General features: G+C 52.7%; 1 protein-coding gene across 1 annotated transcript; it reads left to right on the plus strand.

The window, feature by feature from the left end:
• Window positions 1–2,576: 2,576 nt before the first annotated feature.
• Window positions 2,577–9,176, plus strand: POU2AF2 (POU class 2 homeobox associating factor 2; the record flags this gene model as incomplete). Its single annotated transcript, XM_031506817.2, has 4 exons — window positions 2,577–2,816; window positions 6,583–6,625; window positions 7,307–7,608; window positions 8,784–9,176. Coding segments are annotated over 4 exons (978 nt in total), but the record flags the coding sequence as incomplete, so codon positions are not given.
• Window positions 9,177–22,353: the final 13,177 nt, after the last annotated feature.

Genomic DNA, 22,353 nt, shown 5'->3' on the forward strand with positions numbered 1-22,353 from the left:
ATGTGATGTGAGCTCCACAGCCCAGAGCAGCAGAAGGGTGTGGAAGTGATTTTCTAATGCCTTCAGAGCACAGCAAAGGTGTCAGGAAAACCTGCAGAGCGCCAGACCTGCTGGAATTCCTCTGTGAGAGCTGATGTCTATTTCTGAACCACTTTTGTTGCATTTTTTTGGGGTACTCTCACCTCATTTTTGGCAATCTGTCCCTTGCTTTGTGTTTGCTTTGTGCCTGGCCTTGGCTGAAGCTCTTTGATCAGCACTCAAACACCAAAATGAAATGCCACTCGCCCAAACTTGCAGCTGCTATGCCCCCAAAAACTTAAAAAATTAAAAAAATTAAAAAATTAAAAAAATAAAAAATTAAAAAAATTAAAAAAATTTAAAAAATCAGCAATTTGGCCAAGCCAGCAGTGCGTTGTTTAAACCCTCTCACCTCTCTTGGTGTGTATTGTAAATGCACGTGAACCCAATGGGAAGAAATGACAATGCCTGACTCAATTCAGAAGGCTGAATGATTTCTTTATTAGAACTATGCTAAAATACATTAATATACTATATAAAAGGAGGATACTAAAGCTACATACTACTTGCTCAGACTCCAACACAACTGGTGACCCTCTCTGAGAGCCCAGCCCCAGGTGGGTTGAAAAGCCAGGGAAATCTCAGGAAAACGGGAAGCTGGACAAGACAAACAGATCTGAACCAATGTGGTTAATCAAACCTTCTCCCTTTATTGGAGATAAGATGGCAGTTTATACCAGCTCCTACATAGTTTACAAAAACAAAGACACTCTGATTGGCACACTAGCATCATTTAACTTTTCCTTAAGGTGGTCAAACTTTTCACACTGCAGCTCTGCTCTAATTCACGCTCGGATAGCTGATTACTTTGTAATTACCTTAACATAATTTCTGACTGCACCACGACTGAATTCTCACTGCATCAAAGGCTTCGAGGCCCCATCAAGGCTGCTCATCAGGCCTAGTCTGAGTGGGTAGCTCAAACCTCCTTCCAAACATAAATCATGATTTCCGTCTCTCAGAAATTCTGCAACAGGGTTGGGTTGGCCACCAGGCTCAAACAATCCTCACCAGAACCCAACCAAGCATCACCCCAGGTAAACAATTCTCCACACACATCCCACACGGGAAAAACAAGGAGCAAAAATAGAAATTGTTTTCTCTTTTATTTCTCTCTGTGCACCTCTATGAAAATCCTGAGAGGGAGAGAATTGTGCTGCCACAGGTGCGCGAGGCCACAAAGCCACCAGAAACGGAGCCAAGGGACACGTCCTGAGGGGCAGGAGAGCCAAAGGCCAAATCCTGGGGATCAAAGGCATCGCCTGCCTCTGCCTCTGCCTTTCCAGGGATTAGCTTCAAAGGCTGGGAGGATTTTTCCGGGATAATTCACGGGGAAGCTCCTCCCTGGCTCCGCAGGTGCGAGCTGCGTTCAGGGCAGGATAAAAAAGCAAAGCTGTCCCTGCATTGTCCCGCAGCTCCCACCCGCGCCACAGCCCGCAGGTGCTGCAGTGCCTGGCGTGGGCGGGATGATGTGCTCCGACTCCCCTTTCATAAAGGAATTTGGAAATTAATGAAGTAAATTGTTTTCTTAAAGCAATTTTTTCTTTAAGCAAAATTTTGCTACAGTAAATTTTTATTAAAGTAAATTTTTATTAAATTTTTATCAAAGGAAATTTTTATCAAAGTATTTTTTATCAAAGTATTTTTTATTAATAATAAAAAAATAAAATTAATTTTACAGTTTAATAAAGTCATTAATTAGCCTTCTGAAATACTATTAGTGTATATATTAGTACTATATGCTAATATATATATTAGTATATAGTACTATATATATACTTATATATATATATTAGTATATAGTACTATAAATACTAATATATATATTAGTCTATATTATATATATAGTACTATATACTATATACTATAGTACTACATACTAATATAGTACTATAGCATGTATAGTACTATATACTATATACTATAGTACTATATACTAATACATTAGTACTATATACTAATATATACTAATACACGAATAATATAATATCAATACTACATTAATATAGTATAATACCGTTTAATAAAGGAATTAATTAGCCTTCTGAAAATCCTATAATTAATATATGATATATAATATATAATATATAATATATAATATATAATATATAATATATAATATATAATATGCTGCTATATTATAATATTTATTACTATTAATAATACATTGACATTTTATATTCTAAATCACTTTTCGATATTTTCTCTCTATCTATTTCTATATATGGGAATATATATTATATATATATGTAATAATTTCTATGTCTAGAAATGGATATCTTTTTGGATGACAACTCTTTCTTTATTTCTAGTATATTTTTTATACTTTATATCTAGTATATATATATATATATATATATATATAATATTATATATTTTTATACTTTATATCTGGTATATATAATATATATTTATATATTATATATATTTTAATATTTTATATCTAGTATATATATATATATATATATATATATATATATATATATATTTTATACTTTATATCTAGTATATTTTATATATATTTTTTTATATATTATATATCTATTTTTAATACTTTCCCCTGCCTAGCAGGAGCACAGACTGCTGCTCCGGGCGCCCTGTACTGCCCTGACCTGTGCCTTTGCTCAGTCCCCGCAGAGTTTGGCGCCCGGGTGTACCAAGGAGTGCGAGTGAAGCACACGGTCAAGGACCTGCTGGCTGAAAAGCGCTCCCGGCAGGGCAGCGGCTCCCGCTGCAGCGTGAGTCCTTTTCCCTTTTTTAACCCCCTAAAGTCCCAGCGTCCCGCCCCCTGCTTGCATTGGTCATGTAATGTTACTGTAATTCATTTAATTTTAATGTAATTAGTACAATGTTAATGTAATTAATAGAATGCGTGCCCCAAAACATTGCTGATGCCTCCTTGATTTCATATCTGTCTGTCTTAAATATCCCCTTAATTTTCCTTTTTTAATCGTGGCAATGCTGTTCAATTCCTCTTTCACATCCTACGTGTGACGCCTTCCCAAATTAACGCTGGTGGGCCAGGGGCAGGCGAAATGACTCGCACGATTTCAGAAGGCAAATGAAAGTTTATTCAAAAAGCGCTTCTCTCTTTTATAGAGAACATTGTGAACATTAATTCCTTTGGTCTTAGAGTAAAAACATTTCACCTGATTGGCGCACTGGACTTAGGTCAGTGTGGTAGAACATCCTATAAACCATATGAACAAACAAGATAATCAATGTTTACTTTCCTCTCAGACTTTTCCCCAGGTTTAGCCTGGCAGAAATATTTCTCTTTTTCTCCCTGACTGAACTGAGAATATCCACACCGAGTCGACTTCCTTTTCCAGCTACACCTGCACAAGTCAGTGCCCCGAAAATATCTGTTCTTCCCCAAAAGCTGAGCTCCTTCCAGCTCCTCTCCGAGTGCCAGGGATGTGATGGGCTGGAAAGAGGCCAAGCATCAGCCTGGAAGGGATGATTTCCTCTTAAAGTGCTTCTATGGCAACAGGAAACCCAAATCCTACTGCACTACATTGTTTTTTTGCTTTTTTTTTTTTTTTTTTTTTTTTATTCTCAATTGGCAGCCACAAAGCCAGGCTGTCCCCAGAAGGGGACACAGCACGGTGATGCCAGGATGTGGTGGCATCCAGGGGCACGAGGGGCCCTTCCCTGGGTGCTCCTGGCACTCACCTTTGCTGGGCAGCAGCTCCTCAGTGCCTGGGAGCCCGGGGATGCTGCCAGAGGAGGGGGAGCAGGAGCTGTGTCCTGCAAGGAGAGACAGGGAGCAGAGCCCCGGGTCACCGGCAGCACAAACTGGGAGTTCTGATGTTTTTTTCCCCCAAACCATTTACCTCTGGCTTTTTTTTTTATGCTGAAGAAGCCTCACGGGGATTTACTTGCTGTGACTTTCAGCTTCATTGACTGTGTGACAAAACAGGCAGGAAAACAAACAAACAAACAACAAAAAACCAGGATTGGGCATCACCAAACACAGCAAAATCCAGCCACAGATCCATCCCCACAGGCTTCAGCTGCTGCAGGGAGGCAGAAAGCCCCAGAGCCATGGAGAGCCACTGGGGAGGACACACTGCCAGCAGGCAGATAATGAATTTAGGAGGAATTCCTGGGGAGCAGCTGAGAAAACAGCTCCTGTTGGTGATATCCCCACGGACCTGCTCCCTCTCTGGAGGCGGCAGCTTCAACAGCCCCAGGGGAAACGACCTGGAACTGTAAAATCCTCCTGGCTTTATTGCCCTTGGCTTTGTGCTGCAGAGCCCAGCAGCTGAGCGTGTCTCTCTGATGCAAAACCAGCCCTGCTGCTCATTGCCTGCAGGAGACAGAAAATGATTGTGCAGGGCAAACATCCGTATTTGCTCGGATGAAAAGAGCAGCTGGAAGTGCAGCTCTGTTTGTCGGGCAGAACCCAGCCCAAAATCAAAGGCAGGGGCAGGTAACTGAGCACCCCTCTGCCTGTTGGTGGTGCAGGGTAATTCAGCTGCTTCTTTTGCTGGAGGGTGATGTTTGCTGCAGAAAGAAACGGTGAGTGATGGAGATCAAGGTGGGCTGTGAGGAAAGCCACACAAAATCTGGGCTCTGCACCACCTGCAGGGCTGCAGCCTGGCCTTTAGGGAGGCTCTGGCTTTTCCTTTGCACAGGTGTGAAGCTGCACTTGTCCTCCTCAGGGTGAAAGGGTTCCTGTCTTCTCCGAGGTGTGGAAGTGGGCACCTGCAGAGGTGAAGCAGTGCAGTGCTGTGGTCCAGAGAGGATTCATTGCTGAGCACCCAGCAGCACTCCCAGAGCAGGGACACACAGCCAGCACTGCCCTGCCCAGGCTCAGCTTTGATTTTTGGAGAATTTTTATTCCTTCAGCTGCTCCACTACAGACTGGGCCCAGAGAGGTGCTGCCCTGAAGCCGAAGCATTGCCACGGGGCAGGGCCAGGTCATGATTTGGAGCTGGATGCTTAAATTTCAGGCAGATTTTTCGGTGAGTTAGGAGGCAGTGAAGCAGCAGAGCTGTCTGGAGAAGCCCCAGGCAGGATCTGAGGCTGGCCATGGGCAGGGCAGGCTGAGCCCAGCTTACCAACAGCTGGACACACTCTGGGCCCCGGGGAGGCTGAGCAGATCCAGGCTCCCCATTCCCATGGCAGGGAGAAGAAGCAGAGCCGGGAGGAAATGAACTAATGGCTCTCAATTAAGGCCAGGAAGGAGCAAGGAGGGGAATGAAATGCAGGGCTCTGCTCTGATGAGGCCAAGGACGGGCTGCAGCAGAGGCTCCTGCAGTGATTTCAGGCAGCTAAAGCCCTGGTAGCTCCTGGCACCTCTGGGACTCTCCACCACAGGTGTGCACACACGGCCAGGCAGTTCCAGTGGCTGTTGAACAGACAGGATCAAAGATTAAATGCTCTGGAAATTGGAAATGATCCCTGCTGGAGGCTGCCAGCCATGCCCAGGGGCCTGGGCAGAGCATCCCAGCTCCCATCCCTGCAGCAGCTGTGCTGCCTGGACCTGCCAGCTTGGCTTTCTCCTCTAAAAGTGACCTGGATGCTGGGAGAGGACCTGGATTTGCATGTGATGGCTTCAGCTGGGGAGAGGTGCGAGCCCTGCCCGTGTGACAAGGACACTCCTCTGTCCCCAAGCTCTGGAGCTCCTTCCTGACACCTCCTGTCCCCTCCTGCCACCTCTGCAGGCTCAGAGCTGATTTCCCTGGAGGAGCAGGGAGCAGCTGCAGACCTTCCCTCGGCAGGAGAAGGAAGTCCTCAGGGCTGGCAAATTTAATTCAAATCTAAACCTCTAAATTTGGTTGCCTGCTGCGGCAGGAACCTCCTGTTTGCACTATGCAAACTGGACAGAGCGTGCCATCAGCACTGGCCAGGGCACAGCAGAGTGACACCAGTGCTGCTGGGGGCTCTCTGTTCCTGCTCTGCGGGCTTGGAGCTCCCAAAACCACATTTCAGTGGGATTCCAGAGGAGCAGATGCCTTTCCAGGGTGCTTTGGAAGGATTTAGGCACTGGGAGCACCAAGGTTACTCCAGGGGTAATTCTCCTTTACCCAGGGACCAAGAGGAGAGTCTGATGATTAATAATATAATTATTATCATAACCATTGTCGTAGCACCCAAATAGGATCTAGGAACTCTTTTTCCACCCAGCCTGCTTATGCTGCCAGGAAGGGCCAGTAAAGCAGCCCTGGGGCAGCAGCACGAGCTGGAATCTGCCCATTTTGGCCACCCAGGGGCTCAGATCTCACCTTGCCTGCTTTGTGCCAGCACCCAAAGGACTCCTCAGCATTCTGCCTGCTTTGAGGGACCCTGTGGGACAGGAGGAAGAAGTCAGTTATCTTGATACTCCTCCTCTTTGCAGTTCTGCACGAGACCTTCCCAATCTCTGCTGATTCCTGTGAGGAAACCATGGAGTTAAACCTTCACAGCACCCAGGCTCAAATATTGTGTGTGAATTCACTCAGAGGGCTGCCCAGCTTTGAAAAGTCGTGTTTTCAAACATCTCTCTATCTTTTGCAGGGCAGCACCAGCACAGCACAGTCGCCCTTCAGCCAAATGCCAGGTGAGGTTTTCCCTCCAGTGCTCAACACCTTCCGTGCAGGTGGGAGGGTGGGCAGAGCCCTCCTGTTCTCCTCCAGAGATGGGAAACAATTCCCAGAGCGGGGCCACCCCTCCGAGCGAGCCCAGGAGGAAAGCAATTAAAAGAATCCCAAAAAGAACAGCGATAATCTTGTATAAAATCCTCAAACAGAGTAATTAAAGCAGTTCCCACCTCTTTTAGCAGAGAACCCCTCCTTTTCCTCCTATGTTTTCTCCTTTTCCTCCTGTGTTTTACCCCTTTTCCTCCTGTGTTTTCACCTTTTCCTCCTGTGTTTTCCCCTTCTCCCTGGAGGTGGAGAGAAAAAGCACAAAATGAGTAGCTGACCTGTTTTATCCTTTGAGCTCTGGGGCAAGGAAAGCAGAGTGAGTCTGGAACCTCCTCCCCAGGGGCTGTAGCAGAGCAGGGCAGAAGCCCAGCCTGGCTGAGCTGACCTCCTATCCAAAACTTCCCCAACCCTTTTGGTGGAGGTCACCAGATGGAGCCAAAATGTAGAACAAGGAACACCTATGCCAGGGCAGGGTGGGCTCCTGGGTGATGCTGGCGAGAAAAGGGCTCTGCTTTGCACCCACCAAGGTCCCCATCATGCTGTGGCAGCTGTTGGAATTTTCTTTCCACTTTCCCACCCTTCTTTCTGCCCCCCAGGCTCGCCCACCACGGCTGGTTACTACGGCGGCCGCAGATCCTTCCCAGCCGAGCTGGATTTCCACAGCAGCAAGCAGTTTGTCAGCGATGTCTACCCCTCCCCTCTGGGCTCCAAACCCTTCTCCTGCGACCCCTCTGCCCCCCAGGGCTACCCAGCCCTCCTGGACCCCTATCTCAGCGAGCATTTCGGGGATCACCGTGCTCCTCCTCCTCTCCCAGCTGCCACCAGCTCCTTCTTCAGCACCGCGGCCGTGCCCCCTCTCCTGCCATCCTTCCCCAGCGACACGGGGCACCTCCTGCTCGTGAGTGCCTCGTGCTTCTGTCCCCCAGGGCAGGTCACCCCTTGAAATGTGGGGTTTGGTCAGGGGGACTCGTGGGGTGCCAGAGTCACCCTAGGTCAAGTGTCTCGTGTGGTGGAAAAGTCTCTCCTCCAATCCGAGCTTCCAAAGAAAACTCAGCAGTCTCTGTTGTTGGGTCTCAAGGCAGTTTATTGCAAGTTATCTAAAAGATTTTCTCCTTGGGCTGCTGTGGTTTGCTCACAGCTCAGGCAGAGGCACACACACACCCTGACACCCTCTCTGACCCCGACTGCTTCTTCTCTCCCACCCAGGGCTGCTGCTCTCTTTTATATGGGACATTACGTGTTACATGGTTACAGTTTTTCCCCAATGCCTATTACCTATATGAAATGGTGCTTTTCTATCTTTTATATGGTACATTACGTGTGACATGGTTACAGTTTTCCCCAATGACTATTACCTATATTAAATGGTGCTTTTCTATCTTTTATATGGTACATTACATGTTACATGTTTACAGTTTTTCCCAATGCCCATTACCTATATTAAATGGTGATTTTCTATCTTTTATATGGTACATTACGTGTTACATGCGTACAGTTTTTCCCCAATGCCTATTACCTATATTTACAATAACGTGCCAATATCTATAATTTATGTTGGGCAGTGTGTCTGTGCCTTAAACCAACAGAAAAGTGTCACCATCACAGCAAGGCATGGAGGGCAAGGAGAAGGAGAAGGCCAGGACACGCCCAGATTCCTCCATTGAGACCCCCTGAATCCCATTCTAAAACCCCAGAATTCTACTTTTCCACCCTGTGTTAACTCAACTACCACACTCCTCAAACTCTTGTGGCTTGTAATTCCTCATAGAGATTTGGCAGCTTTTTCCATGGGCTAAAATCAAAGCCACAGGTGGTTTTGACTTCGTGCCAGGGTCTCTGAGCCCCTGCAAGGGTAGGGTAGGGGCGAGGGCAGCCAGAGGGATGTGCTGGGATCTCACACTGCAGGGTCAGGGCTGCTCAGCCCTACTGGGACCCTTCACAGCTAAACCCCAACCACCGCTCCAGAGCCACAGAAACCCTTTGGGCATTGCCAGGGATAGAAACTCCATTACCTCCAGCGCAGCCTTTTGTTCCTAAGCGTTTTCCTTGCCTTCTCTCCCTGTCTGCCTGCAGAGAGAGCCCTGGGAGCAGACCTCACCCGAGAGCCTCGGCCAGCCGGACAGTGCCTGCCCAGAGCCGCTGCAGCCGCTCCCTGCCAGCTCCAGCTGCCTCTCCCTGCCCGACCCCGGAGCTGCTTCCCCGTTCCGAGGCTCAGGCTGGACCCCAGGCCTCCCTGGAGCCCAGCCCTACCCTCTGCACCCCTTTGAAGATGCCCACTACTCGCCCAGCTACGCCGCCACCTCGCCCTACGGCTTGTCCCCGTTGGTGGCCAGCGAGCCCTCCAGGATGAGCCACCCGTGCCCCCAGCAGCCCCCAGAGCCACCACACCTTCCCGAGCACTCTGCCTGGCCTAAAGAGGATGGAAGTGCCCTCTGGGGGACTTATGAAGGCAGGAGAACTTACTGAGGAGAGAGAAGAGCTGGAGGAATGAACACCAGACCATTATAAAGCAGATTGTACGCTCCTTCCTAAAACGGTTCCTTCAAAGTTGATGCGCTCTGGTTAGAAATACAATCATTGGACACACCACAGCTCGGGGTGGTGCCTTCCAGTGCCTCGAGAAAGGAATTTCTCCCACCCCACAAGTAAAACCCTCAGCCTGAAAACCCTCTGTGCTCTGTGGGTTTTTCCTGCCAGCAAGTATCTCCTCAGCGGGCTTTTCCAGCCGGGGCAGTTTGGAGGCTCTGCAGGGTGTGGGCACTGCCCTGCCCGCTGACCCCTGCCACCTGCAGAGCCCCCAACACCCTGACCCCCCTCATACCCTGAATGAGCCCACAGCAGACCCACACCCACAGCGGGCTGCTCCGGGGGCAGCCAGGTGGGCTGGCAGTGCCCCGGGAATGGTAGCCAGCCCCAGAGCCATCCAGGTGGGCTGGCAGTACCAGCAGGACTGGTAGCCAGAACTATTGACATCCAGGTGGGCTGGCAGTGCCCCGGGAGCAGTAGCCAGCCCTAAGGACATCCAGCTTGGCTGGCAGTGCCAGCAGGACCAGTAGCCAGCCCTGGAAGCATACAGGTGGGCTGGCAGTACCAGCAGGATGGTAGCCAGAACTATTGACATCCAGGTGGGCTGGCAGTGCCCATGGGAGTGGTACCCAGCTCCGGGGGCACCTAGGTGGGCTGGCACTGGGAGCAGGACCAGCAGCCAGCCCCAGGGGCATCCCAGTGGGCTGGCAGTGCCAGCAGGACCAGTAGCCAGGCCCAGAGCCATCCAGGTGGGCTGGCAGTACCAGCAGGACTGGTAGCCAGAACTATTGACATCCAGGTGGGTTGGCAGTGCCACAGGAATGGTAGCCAGCCTCAGAGCCATCCAGGTGGGCTGGCGGTGCCAATGGGACCGGTAGCCAGCCCTGGGCACCCTGCGGGGCCCGTGGCCACTAGAGGTAGCTCTGCACACACAAACTCCTCCCGGAGCAGCACATCCCGCTGCTGTGCCTGCCCCACATCCCTCTGTGTGCCCCACATCCCTCTGTGTGCCCCACATCCCGCTGCTGTGCCTGCCCCACATCCCTCTGTGTGCCCCACATCCCTCTGGGTGCCCCACATCCCTCTGTGTGCCCCACATCCCTCTGCTGTGCCTGCCCCACATCCCTCTGTGTGCCCCACATCCCTTTGCTCTGCCCCACATCCCTCTGTGTGCCCCACATCCCTCTGCTGTGCCTGCCCCACATCCCTTTGCTCTGCCCCACATCCCTTTGCTGTGTCCCACGGAGCAGGTCACCCCCTTTGCCCCAGCTTGCCCACGAGCCTGGCACCCACAGCAGCAGCAGCAGGAGGCTCTGGAGCACTCCAGCCCCAGGGAATGTGTGGGGATCAGGTGCTGTCAATCCCTCCTTGCCTTTTCTCCTCAAATCCTGGGGGTGTTTGGAGCCTTCCCAGCACCTCCCAGCACCTGCCCACGAGTGGCAGCTGTGGAGTCTCCAGGGGTGGCCCCAGCCCAGCCAGAGCTGTTCCCCCATCAGATCTCCTGCCCCCAAACCTGAGCCTTTTCCCCATCAGCTCAGGGTGTGTGCAGCTCTCCTGCCCCCAAACCTGAGCCTTTTCCACTCCACAGCTGACACCACTGCTGGCCTGAGCCCCAGTGGCATCTGAGCTGCTCCTGCTGTGGGAGCACCAGGCCAGGGTGGCTGTGCTGCCCCCAGGCTCTGGGGGACCAGCAGGGACAGCGTTTGGAGCTTTGGAGATGTTTTTGAGGTGTTCAGGCACTCAGCTCCTAAGCCAGGCAGGGTTTTTGGAAAGGTTCTGCAGCCCAGGAGCAGCAGGAGCAGCCAGAGCTGCCCTTCCACCCTGCTTCAGTTCTCAGCTTGGAGCGTGCTAGTGGCTGGAAAATCTGGCACCTGTGGAGGTGTCACTGCTGTCACCCTTGTGTCACCCAGTGACATCTGAGCTGCTCCTGCTGTGGGAGCACCAGACCAGGGTGGCTGTGCTGCCCTTGGGCTCTGGAGGACCAGCAGGGACAGGGTTTGGAGCTGTTTTTGAGGTGTTCAGGCATTCAGCTGCTAAGCCAGGCAGGATTTTCAGCAGCCTGGAAGGGCTCTGCAGCCCAGGCCCTGCAGGAACAGCCAGAGCTCTGCTGCCTCGTGGCTCCTGAGGGCATCCAGAGCTGGAGCTGGGCAGCCTGCGGGCTCTGCTCCCTCTTACAGGGCTCAGCAATCACCACCCCAGCTCCCTGCAGCCCTCACCCACCCACAGCAGCTCCAGCAGGCAGCAGCCCCACGGAGGGAAGGGTTTCACATCCCAAATTCCTCAGTGAGACCCCCTCTCTCTGCTGCACAGCACACTCCTCTGTGCTCTGGGCTCCTCTCTTTATAGGGACATATCCCCATAAATCTGTCCCAGGCCAGGCTTGGCCTAGCAGGAGCTGCAGGGGCACATTTCAGAGCCAGCAATGGCCTCAGTCCCCGCAGAAATCAAGTGTTATTTGCTCAACTTAAAGGAAAAGGTTCGGCTGTGACGACAGCCGGCCTGAGCTGCTGGTAGATGATTAACAGCCTGGCCTGCTCTCTGCCTCGCTGAGCCTGTGGTCCTCAGGGAAAAGCTTAAAAACAGCCTAAAAACCCACTTCCAGCACTGCTGGTCATCCCAAAAGTCTGAGGCACACGCTGAACCCCACAGCTGCCGCTCCCAGGGCAGGCCAGCAGCGAGGTTTGTGAGGAAAAAGCTGAATTGTGCAGCACGGGCAAACAGCCTGGGCTGGGGGAAAGCACAGAGAAACTCCAGAGCGAGCCCAGCATCCCGGCAGAGCGGGGGAATGCTGAGGGGAAAGTGGCTCCAGCTCACTTCAGCCTCCTGCCTGCCCAGGGCAGCCTCTTTGCTAGGCCACGCCTGCCCACTGCCACTTTGGCCCCAAACCCTCAGGATTTGTCCTTAAAACGTAAAAAAAAACCGAGCAAAAAGCAAGTCGGTGCCTTGCAGAGTGCTCACTGCAGGTAGCACATGAAATATGAGAGGGCTGGAGGCCAGCCTGTGCATCTGAGGAGAAAACACTGAGCTGCTTCGCAGGCATCAGCTTCATTCAGGGGAAGATGGCTAAAACCCTGCAAATGTCCCAAAAGCAAAGGGTGGGGAGGGTGACCCCGGCAAATCCTATTCCCCCAGACCCTCTGCTAGATGGGGATGTGCTCGCTTTCACAAAAAGATAGCCCATTTTGTGGAGCCTTTGAATATTCAAATTGAAAGTATCGCGCAATCATTGATTGTCAAATCATTGGTTTCTAGAGGTTTTAAATACTTGCCATTAGGAGAGAAAAACTCAAACTTATACCCGTAGGGATAAAACAATAATATTGCCGGGATCCACCTGCCCTCCCACCGGGCGCTCGGGTGCTTTCACCCCCAAAATTCCAGGGCTGGCTCCTCTCGCCCCTTTTGGCCGGCGGTGCGGGGCCGGGGCTGGGCTGGGCTGCAGCAGCGGGCACCGGCGAGGCGCTGCCCGCTCCCCCTCGGCATGTCCGGTAAGTGCGGAGCCCCCGGCCCCGGGGCCGCTTCGGGGTGCCCGGGCTCACCCCCCGGGAGGCGACGCCGCCGGCCGAGGCAGGAGGGAGCGGGGAGGGCGGGGAGAGGGAGGGAGGAGGCACGGCACGACCGGCGGCGGTGCCCGCGGCTCGGCTCCGCGGGCACGGCCGGGCACGGCCGGGCACCGCCGGACACGCAGGGGTCCCGCACCTCTGGGTGCCCTCCCTGCACCTCTGGGTGTCCATCCCCGCACCTCTGGGTGCTCTCCTTGCACCTCTTGGTGCCTTCTCTGCATCTCTGGGTGCCCACCCCGCACCTCTGGGTGTCCATCCCGCACCTCTGGGTGCCCACCCCGCACCTCTGGGTGTCCACCCCGCACCTCTGGGTGCCCACCCCGCACCTCTGGGTGTCCATCCCGCACCTCTGGGTGCCTTCCCTGCACCTCTGGGTGCCCACCCCGCACCTCTGGGTGTCCATCCCGCACCTCTGGGTGCCCACCCCGCACCTCTGGGGGCCCACCCCGCACCTCTGGGTGCCTTCTCTGCACCTCTGGGTGCCCACCCCGCACCTCTGGGTGCCTCCCCTGCACCTCTGGGTGCCCACCCCGCACCTCTGGGTGCCTTCTCTGCACCTCTGGGTGCCCACCCCGCACCTCTGGGTGTCCATCCCGCACCTCTGGGTGCCTTCCCTGCACCTCTGGGGGCCCACCCCGCACCTCTGGGTGCCTTCCCTGCATCTCTACGTGCCCTCCCTGCACCTCTGGGTGTCCATCCCTGCACCTCTGGGTGTCCATCCCGCACCTCTGGGTGCCCACCCCGCACCTCTGGGTGTCCATCCCTGCACCTCTGGGTGTCCATCCCGCACCTCTGGGTGCCCACCCCGCACCTCTGGGTGCCTTCCCTGCATCTCTACGTGCCCTCCCTGCACCTCTGGGTGCCCACCCCGCACCCCTGGGTGTCCATCCCCGCACCTCTGGGTGCTTTCCTTGCACCTCTTGGTGCCTTCCCTGCATCTCTGCGTGCCCTCCCTGCACTTCTGGGTGCCTTCTCTGCATCTCTGGGTGCCCACCCTGCACTTCTGTGTGCCCACCCCACACCTCTAGGTGCCTTCTCTGCATCTCTGTGTGCCCACCCCGCACCTCTGGGTGCCTTCTCTGCACCTCTGGGTGCCCTCCCTGCATCTGTCATGCGTGTCTGTGCCCTCCCTGCACCTCTGGGTGCCCACCCCGCACCTCTGGGTGCCCTCCCTGCATCTCTGCGTGCCCTCCGTGCACCTCTGGGTGCTTTCTCTGCACCTCTGAGTGCCCACCCCACACCTCTAGGTGCCTTCTCTACATTTCTGTGTGCCCACCCTGCACCTCTGGGTGCCCACCCCGCACCTCTGGGTGCCCACCCCACACCTCTAGGTGCCTTCCCTGCATCTCTACGTGCCCTCCCTGCACCTCTGGGTGCCTACCCCGCACCTCTGGGTGCCTTCTCTGCATCTGTCATGCACGTCTGTGCCCTCCCTGCACCTCTGTGTGCCCTCCCTGCATCTCTGTGCCCTCCCTGCATCTCTCTGTGCCCTCATTCCACCCCGGCCACGCTGCCCCTGAATCCCGATCCCGCTCCCTGACCCCAAATCCCTGCCCTGTCCTTGTCCCCCTACTCCCAGCCCACACTCAGCAGCCTTTCCTCAATACCCAGCACCATCACTGTGCCCCTGGACCCCCAGCCCCATCACCCTGCTCCTGACCCCCAGAATCATCACCCTGCTCCTTGACCCCCAGAATCATCACCCTGCTCCTTGACCCCCAGAATCATGACCCTGCTCCTGACCCCCAGAATCATGACCCTGCTCCCTGACCCCCAGAATCATCACCCTGCTCCCTGACCCCCAGAATCATCACCCTGCTCCTTGACCCCCAGAATCATCACCCTGCTCCTGACCCCCAACCCACATTTGTCACCCTCCTCCCTGACCCCCAGTCCATCACTTTGCCCCTGACTCCCAAATCCATCACCCTGCCCTCGACCCCCAGCCCAGCCCAGCCTGTCCTCATCACCCTGCTCCTGATTCCCCCCTGCCCTTCCCACCCCGTGCCCACCTTTGCCACCCTGCCCTTGACCCCAGAGCCACCACTCTGCTCCCTGCCCACCCTGTGCCCACCCTCCCCATCCTACCCTTGGCCCTGCTGCCTCAGAGCCCTCCCTGGCTGCAGGGAGGTCTGGTGATGGGGGTGTTCTCCTCAAATCCCACCTTCCCCTCCCCTCATTTTCCCCAGCTGTAGTTTGTTGAGCAGAAACCAAACACCAAACCATGAGATGAATAATCCCCAGCTCAGCACACCTCCCTGAAGGCAGCCCTGTCACCTCTCTGGAGGGTGCCTGCCCCAGCTTGTCCTGCCCAGAGCAGCCAGGGGGCACGGGGAGGGCTGGCAGAGTGACAGCAGAAAGGGACAGTGCCCTCAGTGCAGGATTCCCTGGCTGGGTGGGCACAACCTGCCAACCCAGCCTTGTTTCTGTGCCAGGATCTGCTGGCACTGTGCAGCTGCCTTGGGGACGGCGCTCCGTGCCCAGAGGTGGCACTGGAATGCCAGGTTTAGCCCTGGCACTGCTCTTCTCCTGCTGGGAGTTTATTTTTGGTGCCTCCTCCAGGGCTGTCTGCTCCCTGGTCGGGCATTTTTTGGAGTGTTGAGAGCAGTCTGGGTGTGTTTCCTTTTATTGTGTGATTTGGATTAAAACACCGGCAGAAAGTCAGGGCAGGAACAACTGCCAGAGGATCTGAGTGTTTTACCATGAGTGCAACGAGTGAAAGTGGTTTGTCAAAAGAAGTGAATTCTTTATCATTTCCTGTCCTATAAATCCCTCGTTGGGTAGTGACTGGTGATTGCTGGCTGGTTTTGGCTGGATTAAACACACCCTAAATTCTTGTTTGAAATAAATAGGGGCTGTACATGAGCAGAATAAAGAGATAATCTAGGCTTTGCAAGAAAGCAGTCGTTTTATTGGTGTTTTGTGGAGCTCTCTGAATAACCACCCACATATTTCCATTGTTTTATTCCTGGGCTTCGTCTGCCAGATGAAACGCTTCCCACATTTATTTTCAGGTCCTGAGAGAGGCAAATATGTCAGGAATTTCAATGAATCCAACAGCAGCAGCACCAGATGGAGCTTGGTGTTGGGAAAGCTGGAAGGGGGGGCAGGGGAAAAAGAAGCTAGAAAAGAATAAACATGTGGTTATTAAATATTATCAACAGCAAGATTTTCACGAGTGTGTGCTTGTCCCAAGCTAGAAAAGCAGGTGTTAAAGGGGGCTGTGAGTGTGGCTGCAAACAGAGACCAATTAGTCATGTTCAGTCTAAAACTGTTCTCCACATAGAGCACACCTGAACACCTGCTGGATTTGCTGTTTGCTCTGAGATTCTCCCTCCTTGCAAAGTGATTTCCCACAAATTCTTCCAGGAAAGCCCAAGGTGTACCAAGGTGTGAGGGTGAAGATCACAGTCAAGGAGTTGCTGCAGCAGAGGAGAGCACGACAGGCAGCCACTGGTTCAGCAGTGAGTAAAAATATTGTGGTGTTTGCTTTGTAACTTCTCTTTTACTGTTTTGTTTTGTTTTGTTTTGTTTTGTTTTGTTTTGTTTTTTTGCCAGGACTGTCATCTCTGGGCCAAAATCTGAGTGTGACAGACTGGTGAGGATGGGGGAAAGGAACATTCAGTCAGAGTAGCTGCAGCAGTGACCTCAAGGAGTGAGAGTCTGAGGAATACAGGGAGAAAGCAGAGCTGCTCCTCCAGAAAAGTCACTCCCTCCGGGATAAAAGGCTCACCTGGGCAGCCCCATCCCTTCTGGAGGAGGGGCTGGAGCTCTGTGTGCACACACAGGTGCACATTCCCTCTCATTCCCTCTTCCAGCCTTTGTAGGATTCCTCCAGCTCCAGCCACTCCAGGGATTTGCATAAAGAGCTTGGCAAATCAATATTTCTTCCTGGTTCATGACACAGCAGCTCTCGAAGCCTTTCAGATTTCGGCTCCTGAAATTTATTTCACTTAGTTGCAGGTGATGGCACAAAAATCAGCCTGAGATCCAGGGGCAGAGGGGTCTGGGTGAAGAGAATTGTCAGGTTTTGGGGACGCTGGGTCACTCCTCTCCTGCAGCCCCACGAGCAGCAGCCTCCCCATCACTGCCAGGTGTCCCAGGGCTGTGTGGAACCGGTTTTCACTTCCCACCAGCACTTCCCACAACCCCTGCGGTGCCCACAGAGGAAAAAGTGAAAAGTGGCAGGGAGGGAAGTCACCTCGGTGACCTGCACGAGGGATGGCCCGCCCCAAAACCCCCGAGGCTTTGGGCTGTGTGCTGAGAAAAGCTCAGCCTGGGGACTCCATCTCTGCCTGGTCACATCTGCAGCAGGGACAAAAAGCCCAGAGAGACACCCTTTAAGGGATTAAATGCACGGGATGTGCTGGGAAGTTGTTGCCAGGGAAATGAGCTGTTCACTGGAGAGCATCTGGAATAAAGGAGATGAAGTGGAGGGTTGTACGAATTAAAACTGAGGGGGAGAAACCCCACCAGTATTTGTACTTGCAGGGTAAAATCCTGGCCCCCAAACAACAAAACTCCTTTTGGGGTGGACTTCTTCCTTCCAGCAGGTCAGGATCCTAGAAGTGGTCGATTTGTCTTGCTTCAGCATTCCTTAAAAAACGAAGCTGTCCCTTTTTCGAGGAGCTCTGCCAGAGCTGGTTCTCCCATGGGGAGCCCCAAATAAACTGGGAGAGGCTGCAGGATGGGGAATGTCCCTTCTACATCCTGTAGATCAACCAAATGACATCAATCCAGTCTGATGTGATACCTGTAGTTAATTGCTCATTCCCAGTAATATCCATCCCTAGGAATTCCCTGGGGTTCTCTCCACTGTGGAATTCACGCTCCTGGAAGTGAAGACACATTAGTTGCAGAGGCAGCTCTGTAAAAATTGGGAATGCAGCAAAAAAAAAAATAACCCTCAGCACGGAGCTGATCCAGGGGCTTTACACCGGGTGGGTGCTGTGGTTCCCAGGAAAAATCCTGCCAGGAAAAATCCTGGCTGCCACCAGGAAAAATCTTGTTATGCACATGAACATCCTGAATAACAGGAAAAATCCTTTTATTCGTCTCATGTTCTAATCTAATGTTATTCATCTAATCTAATGTTCTTCATCTAATGTTCTAATCCTGTTATTCATCTAATCTTGATGCCGGGGAGGTTTTCCCAGCCAGAACAAGGAGGGAAATCAGGTTTATTTAAAGAGTTTTCTCTGAAATCCAGACTCACCTTGCTCCGTGCCACAGCTCCTCTCCTTCCCTTCTCCTTGCTCAGGTTCCCTGGGACAGCAGCAGCAGCAGCAACATCCAGTTTGCAGAGTCTGTGTCTCCGCCTCACCCAGGTTGGTACGAAGCCCATCCACACGGCCCTTCCCGCCCCATTCCCAAATTTTCCCACAGCCCTGAGCCTTCCCAGCCCTTGTTGGAAGCCAATCAGCGCCTGCGAGGATGCAGACGAGCAGCTGGGTGCTCTCCTTGCTGAGGTTATTCCTCCCCCAGCAGGGAATTCCATCCCTGAGCTGGGTGCTCTCCTTGCTGAGGTTATTCCTCCCCCAGCAGGGAATTCCATCCCTGAGCTGGGTGCTCTCCTTGCTGAGGTTATTCCTCCCCCAGCAGGGAATTCCATCCCCGAGCTGGGTGCTCTCCTTGCTGAGGTTATTCCTCCTCCAGCAGGGAATTCCATCCCCGAGCTGGGTGCTCTCCTTGCTGAGGTTATTCCTCCTCCAGCAGGGAATTGCATCCCTGAGCTGGGTGCTCTCCTTGCTGAGGTTATTCCTCCTCCAGCAGGGAATTCCATCCCTGAGCTGGGTGCTCTCCTTGCTGAGGTTATTCCTCCCCCAGCAGGGAATTGCATCCCTGAGCTGGGTGCTCTCCTTGCTGAGGTTATTCCTCCCCCAGCAGGGAATTCCATCCCTGAGCTGGGTGCTCTCCTTGCTGAGGTTATTCCTCCCCCAGCAGGGAATTCCATTCCCTCCAGGAAGGGATGGGAAGGGATGCTCGTCCCGAGGGCAGCATTGGCTGTGGGGGCCCTGAGCGTTCCCTGGAGCCCCTGGCTGGGCTCTGTTCTCTCCTCCCTCTCCTGCCAGCATCCACAGGAGCCAGAGAAATACCAGATTTTCAACAGCACCAAGAGTTTCCTCCTCCTGCCCGCCAATATCCAAGGAAAAGGGGGAAGGGGTGAGGGGAGGGGCGCTTTGGGCTCGCAGATCCTTCAATTATCCCCGGCCAAAGCACAGAGGAAAGGCTGGGCAGGTGTGAGTGCACGCATTGCATGGACAAGGAAATTGTTAAATCATCGATAGCTGGGGATCCATTTGCTTATGTTAATAAAGAAACGTGAGACACGCCAAAGCTGACACGCCAAAGCCTTTCCAGGCTGGAAAGCCTCCATCAGTTTATGTATTTTGGGTGTTTCTCACTCTCCACAGCCAGCTAAACGCTGCCACCTTTGACCCTGCAATGTGCATTTCAGACCTGTGCCCTTCACGTGGAACTTGGTGTGAAAAGATAATAATTCTGAAAAGTCAGATCTGCTCTGAGCTTTCCAGGAGCTCACCCTTTGGCCAGCAGCACTTCATAGTCACAGTGCCACATCAGCCCTGGCTTGCTCTGTTTGTTCTGCTCAGAATTTCATCTCCTGTCTGGCTGTTTGGAGGATGAAAAAGCAAATTATCCTCCTGTAATCCCCTTTTTCCTGCAGGTGTAGCTGCCCTGGGTCTGGAGATGAGGCAAAGGGACACCTGCCAGGCTGGGGAGCACAAATCACTGCCTGGCCACAGGGTGAAGAGTCTGAGGGAGTTTCCAGGTGGATCCTTGTCCAAAATACCTGGGGCCACAAGAGTTTCCAGCAGTCAAAGAGCTTTATAGCTGTGGGGCTGCATTCCCTGAGTTATTCACCTGCTTTGGAGCATCTCCCTCGTGGTTTCTGCTTTCCTACAAAATCCACCTTGCCCTTGAAAGGCCTGTTTGAAAGTCTAAACCCACAGGGTTACTGAGCACAGGAGAGCACTGAAACCTGCCCAGGCGCTGATGAATTTGCTCCTTTCTCTCCTAGAACCTTTTGAAGCAGAAGCCATCCCTCCTGTGCCCAGCTGCTGCCCGCCCTGGCAGTTTTCCAGCTGCCTCTCCTGTGAGGAGAGCCCTGGGTACCTGGAGCAGCTGATAGATTCCTGCCTGCAGTCGGATGCACCCTCCGAGGCAGCCTTCAGTGCCTTCCAGCCATCCTCCCACTACGCCCCAGACCCCTTCCAGCCAGTCCAGCTCTGCTTCAACCAGGGCCTGGTGAGCTCTGGGACCCGGGGGAGCAGCCACAGCTGTCCCCAGGGGGAAAGGGGGTCCCCTCCTGGGGCAGAGCAGCAGCAATGTGGGAATCCGGCTGATTTTGGGAGTCTGGGATGCTCATGGGCTCTGAATGCTTTCCCACGGGGAGCCCCAGATAAACTGGGAGAGGCTGCAGGATGGGGAATATCCCTTCTAGATTCTACATCTGTAGATTTTGTGCAAATAGAAGCACAGTTCCTACTAGGGGTTGTCCCTACAAACAGGAACTGTCTTTGGGTTTAGACCTGCAGAATCTTCCTGGGCAGGGATTGTCCCTACAAACAGAAACTGCTCTTGGGTTTAGACCTGTAGGATCTCCCTGGGCAGGGATTGTCCCTGCTAACAAAAACTGCTTTTGGGTTTAGACCTCCAAGATCTCCCCAGGCACAATTGTCCCTACAAACAAAAACTGTCTTTGGGTTTGGACCTCCAGAATTTTCCTGGGCAGGGATTTTCCTTAGAAACAGAAACTGCCTTTGGGTTTAGACCTCCAGGATCTCCCTGGGCAGGAATTGTCCTTAGAAACAGAATCTGCCTTTGGGTTTAGGTCCCCAGGATCTACCTGAGCAGGGATTATCCCTGCTAACAGAAACTGCCTTTGGGTTTAGACCTCCAGGATCTCCCTGGGCAAGGATTGTCCCTACAAAAACAAACTGCCTTTGGGTTTAGGTCCCCAGGGTCTCCCTGGGCAGCCAGATGAGAAAGGCAACAGCACAGGGATTCTGCTGGCCACATTTCCCTGAAATCTCTTTTTTCCCCTCTTTTTTGTGTTTCTCTCTCTCTCCACTCCAGGCTGCCAGCTCGCCCAGCCCAGCCGACCTGCCCAGCCCGTGGAACTCCAGCTGCTCTCCTGCCCAGCTCTCTCCCCTCACCCCGCTGACCCCCAGCCCACCCTACAGCTGCCCCATGGAGGAGTGGCCCTGCCACCCCCCGTGCCCCCTGCCCAGCCCTGCCTGCTGCTGCCCAGCCTGTGGCAGGGACAGCAGGGGCCCGCAGAGCTTCCCCTCCCCCAGCACGGACTGCGCCGAGCTCCTGCCACCCCTGGCCGAGGACTTCTTCAGGAGGGACAGGAGCTGTGACATTTGCTACAGCTAATGGGCACTGTGGTTTCACACATCCACTCTAGCCAAATCTGATTAAATTGCCCGTGAACTATGCAAAGTTGTGCTGCCTAACACAGCCCAGTTTATTCTTCACTACTTACACATTTTTTACACGATGCTGTCACTACATTGATCTACGGTCAGGGGTGTTTTGTTGTTGGTGTGGTGGTTTGGTGGGGTTTTTTTCCTTGTTTTTTTTTTCATTGTTGCTCTTTTTTTAAAAATAAATCTCAAGCTGCCTTATCAAACACTTGTCATTAAAGCAGCTCTTTTTGATACAAATAAATCATTTGGTGCAAATGCTGAAGCATGGTCATTTTTCATGTGCTCAAGCTCAGTGCTTTTCTCCTCTGCTCTGAGCCAGGCTGCTGACCCTGTTCTCACAGGGGTGAGGATGAGATTTTCAGCAGCCTATTGAGTGACGTGAAAGCTCTCACTCACCCTTTCCAGCAGATAAAATGTCCTTATTGAATCCAGCATCCAGCTTCTCCCAGAGAACTCTGTGCATCACCCAGCTCCAAGCTGGATCTGCAGCTCCTCACCCTCTGCTGCAGCTCAGGCTGCCCTGGTGACATTTCCCAGTTGTTCTGGCAGGAAAGGAAAACATTTCTTGTGGTGTTTGCCACACCAGGGTTTAGCCCATGGCCCCTCAGAGGTCAAATCCAGAGCCAAACTTCTCTGGCTGCTGCTCAGCACCAGTGGAGGCAGATTCTCAGTGAGAGATTTGTTGTTTGGCAGCTTTTGGTCAGGTTTGGACTGTTGATAAAAGATTTTCAGCATAATCAACTGAATAGGAGCTAAATGATTTATTTTTTAAAAGGAGTAGATAATAGGGAAATTGTGATACCTGAGGGTTTCCTGCTTCTTGCCCAAACCCAGACCTTTCTAACATTTTGTCTTGCCTCCTCTTGGTGAGGCAAACTCAGCTTCTCAGCTGAGCACCCAGACTGGGAAGAAAGCAAGAAGCATCTCTTCATATTAAATTCCACAAAAAAGAGAAAATAACTACACCTGTGAAGAGAAATATGAATTCTATCCAGCTGTTTGCTCATCTCATCCTGAACTGAAAACCTTTCCAGCTCCTTTCCCTTATGTAAGGGTTTTTTTCTTAAAACGTGCTTAAAAATATTTTGGCACCTTGAAATA

Source organism: Lonchura striata, chromosome 23 (assembly GCF_046129695.1).
Source record: "Lonchura striata isolate bLonStr1 chromosome 23, bLonStr1.mat, whole genome shotgun sequence".
NCBI lineage: Eukaryota > Metazoa > Chordata > Aves > Passeriformes > Estrildidae > Lonchura > Lonchura striata.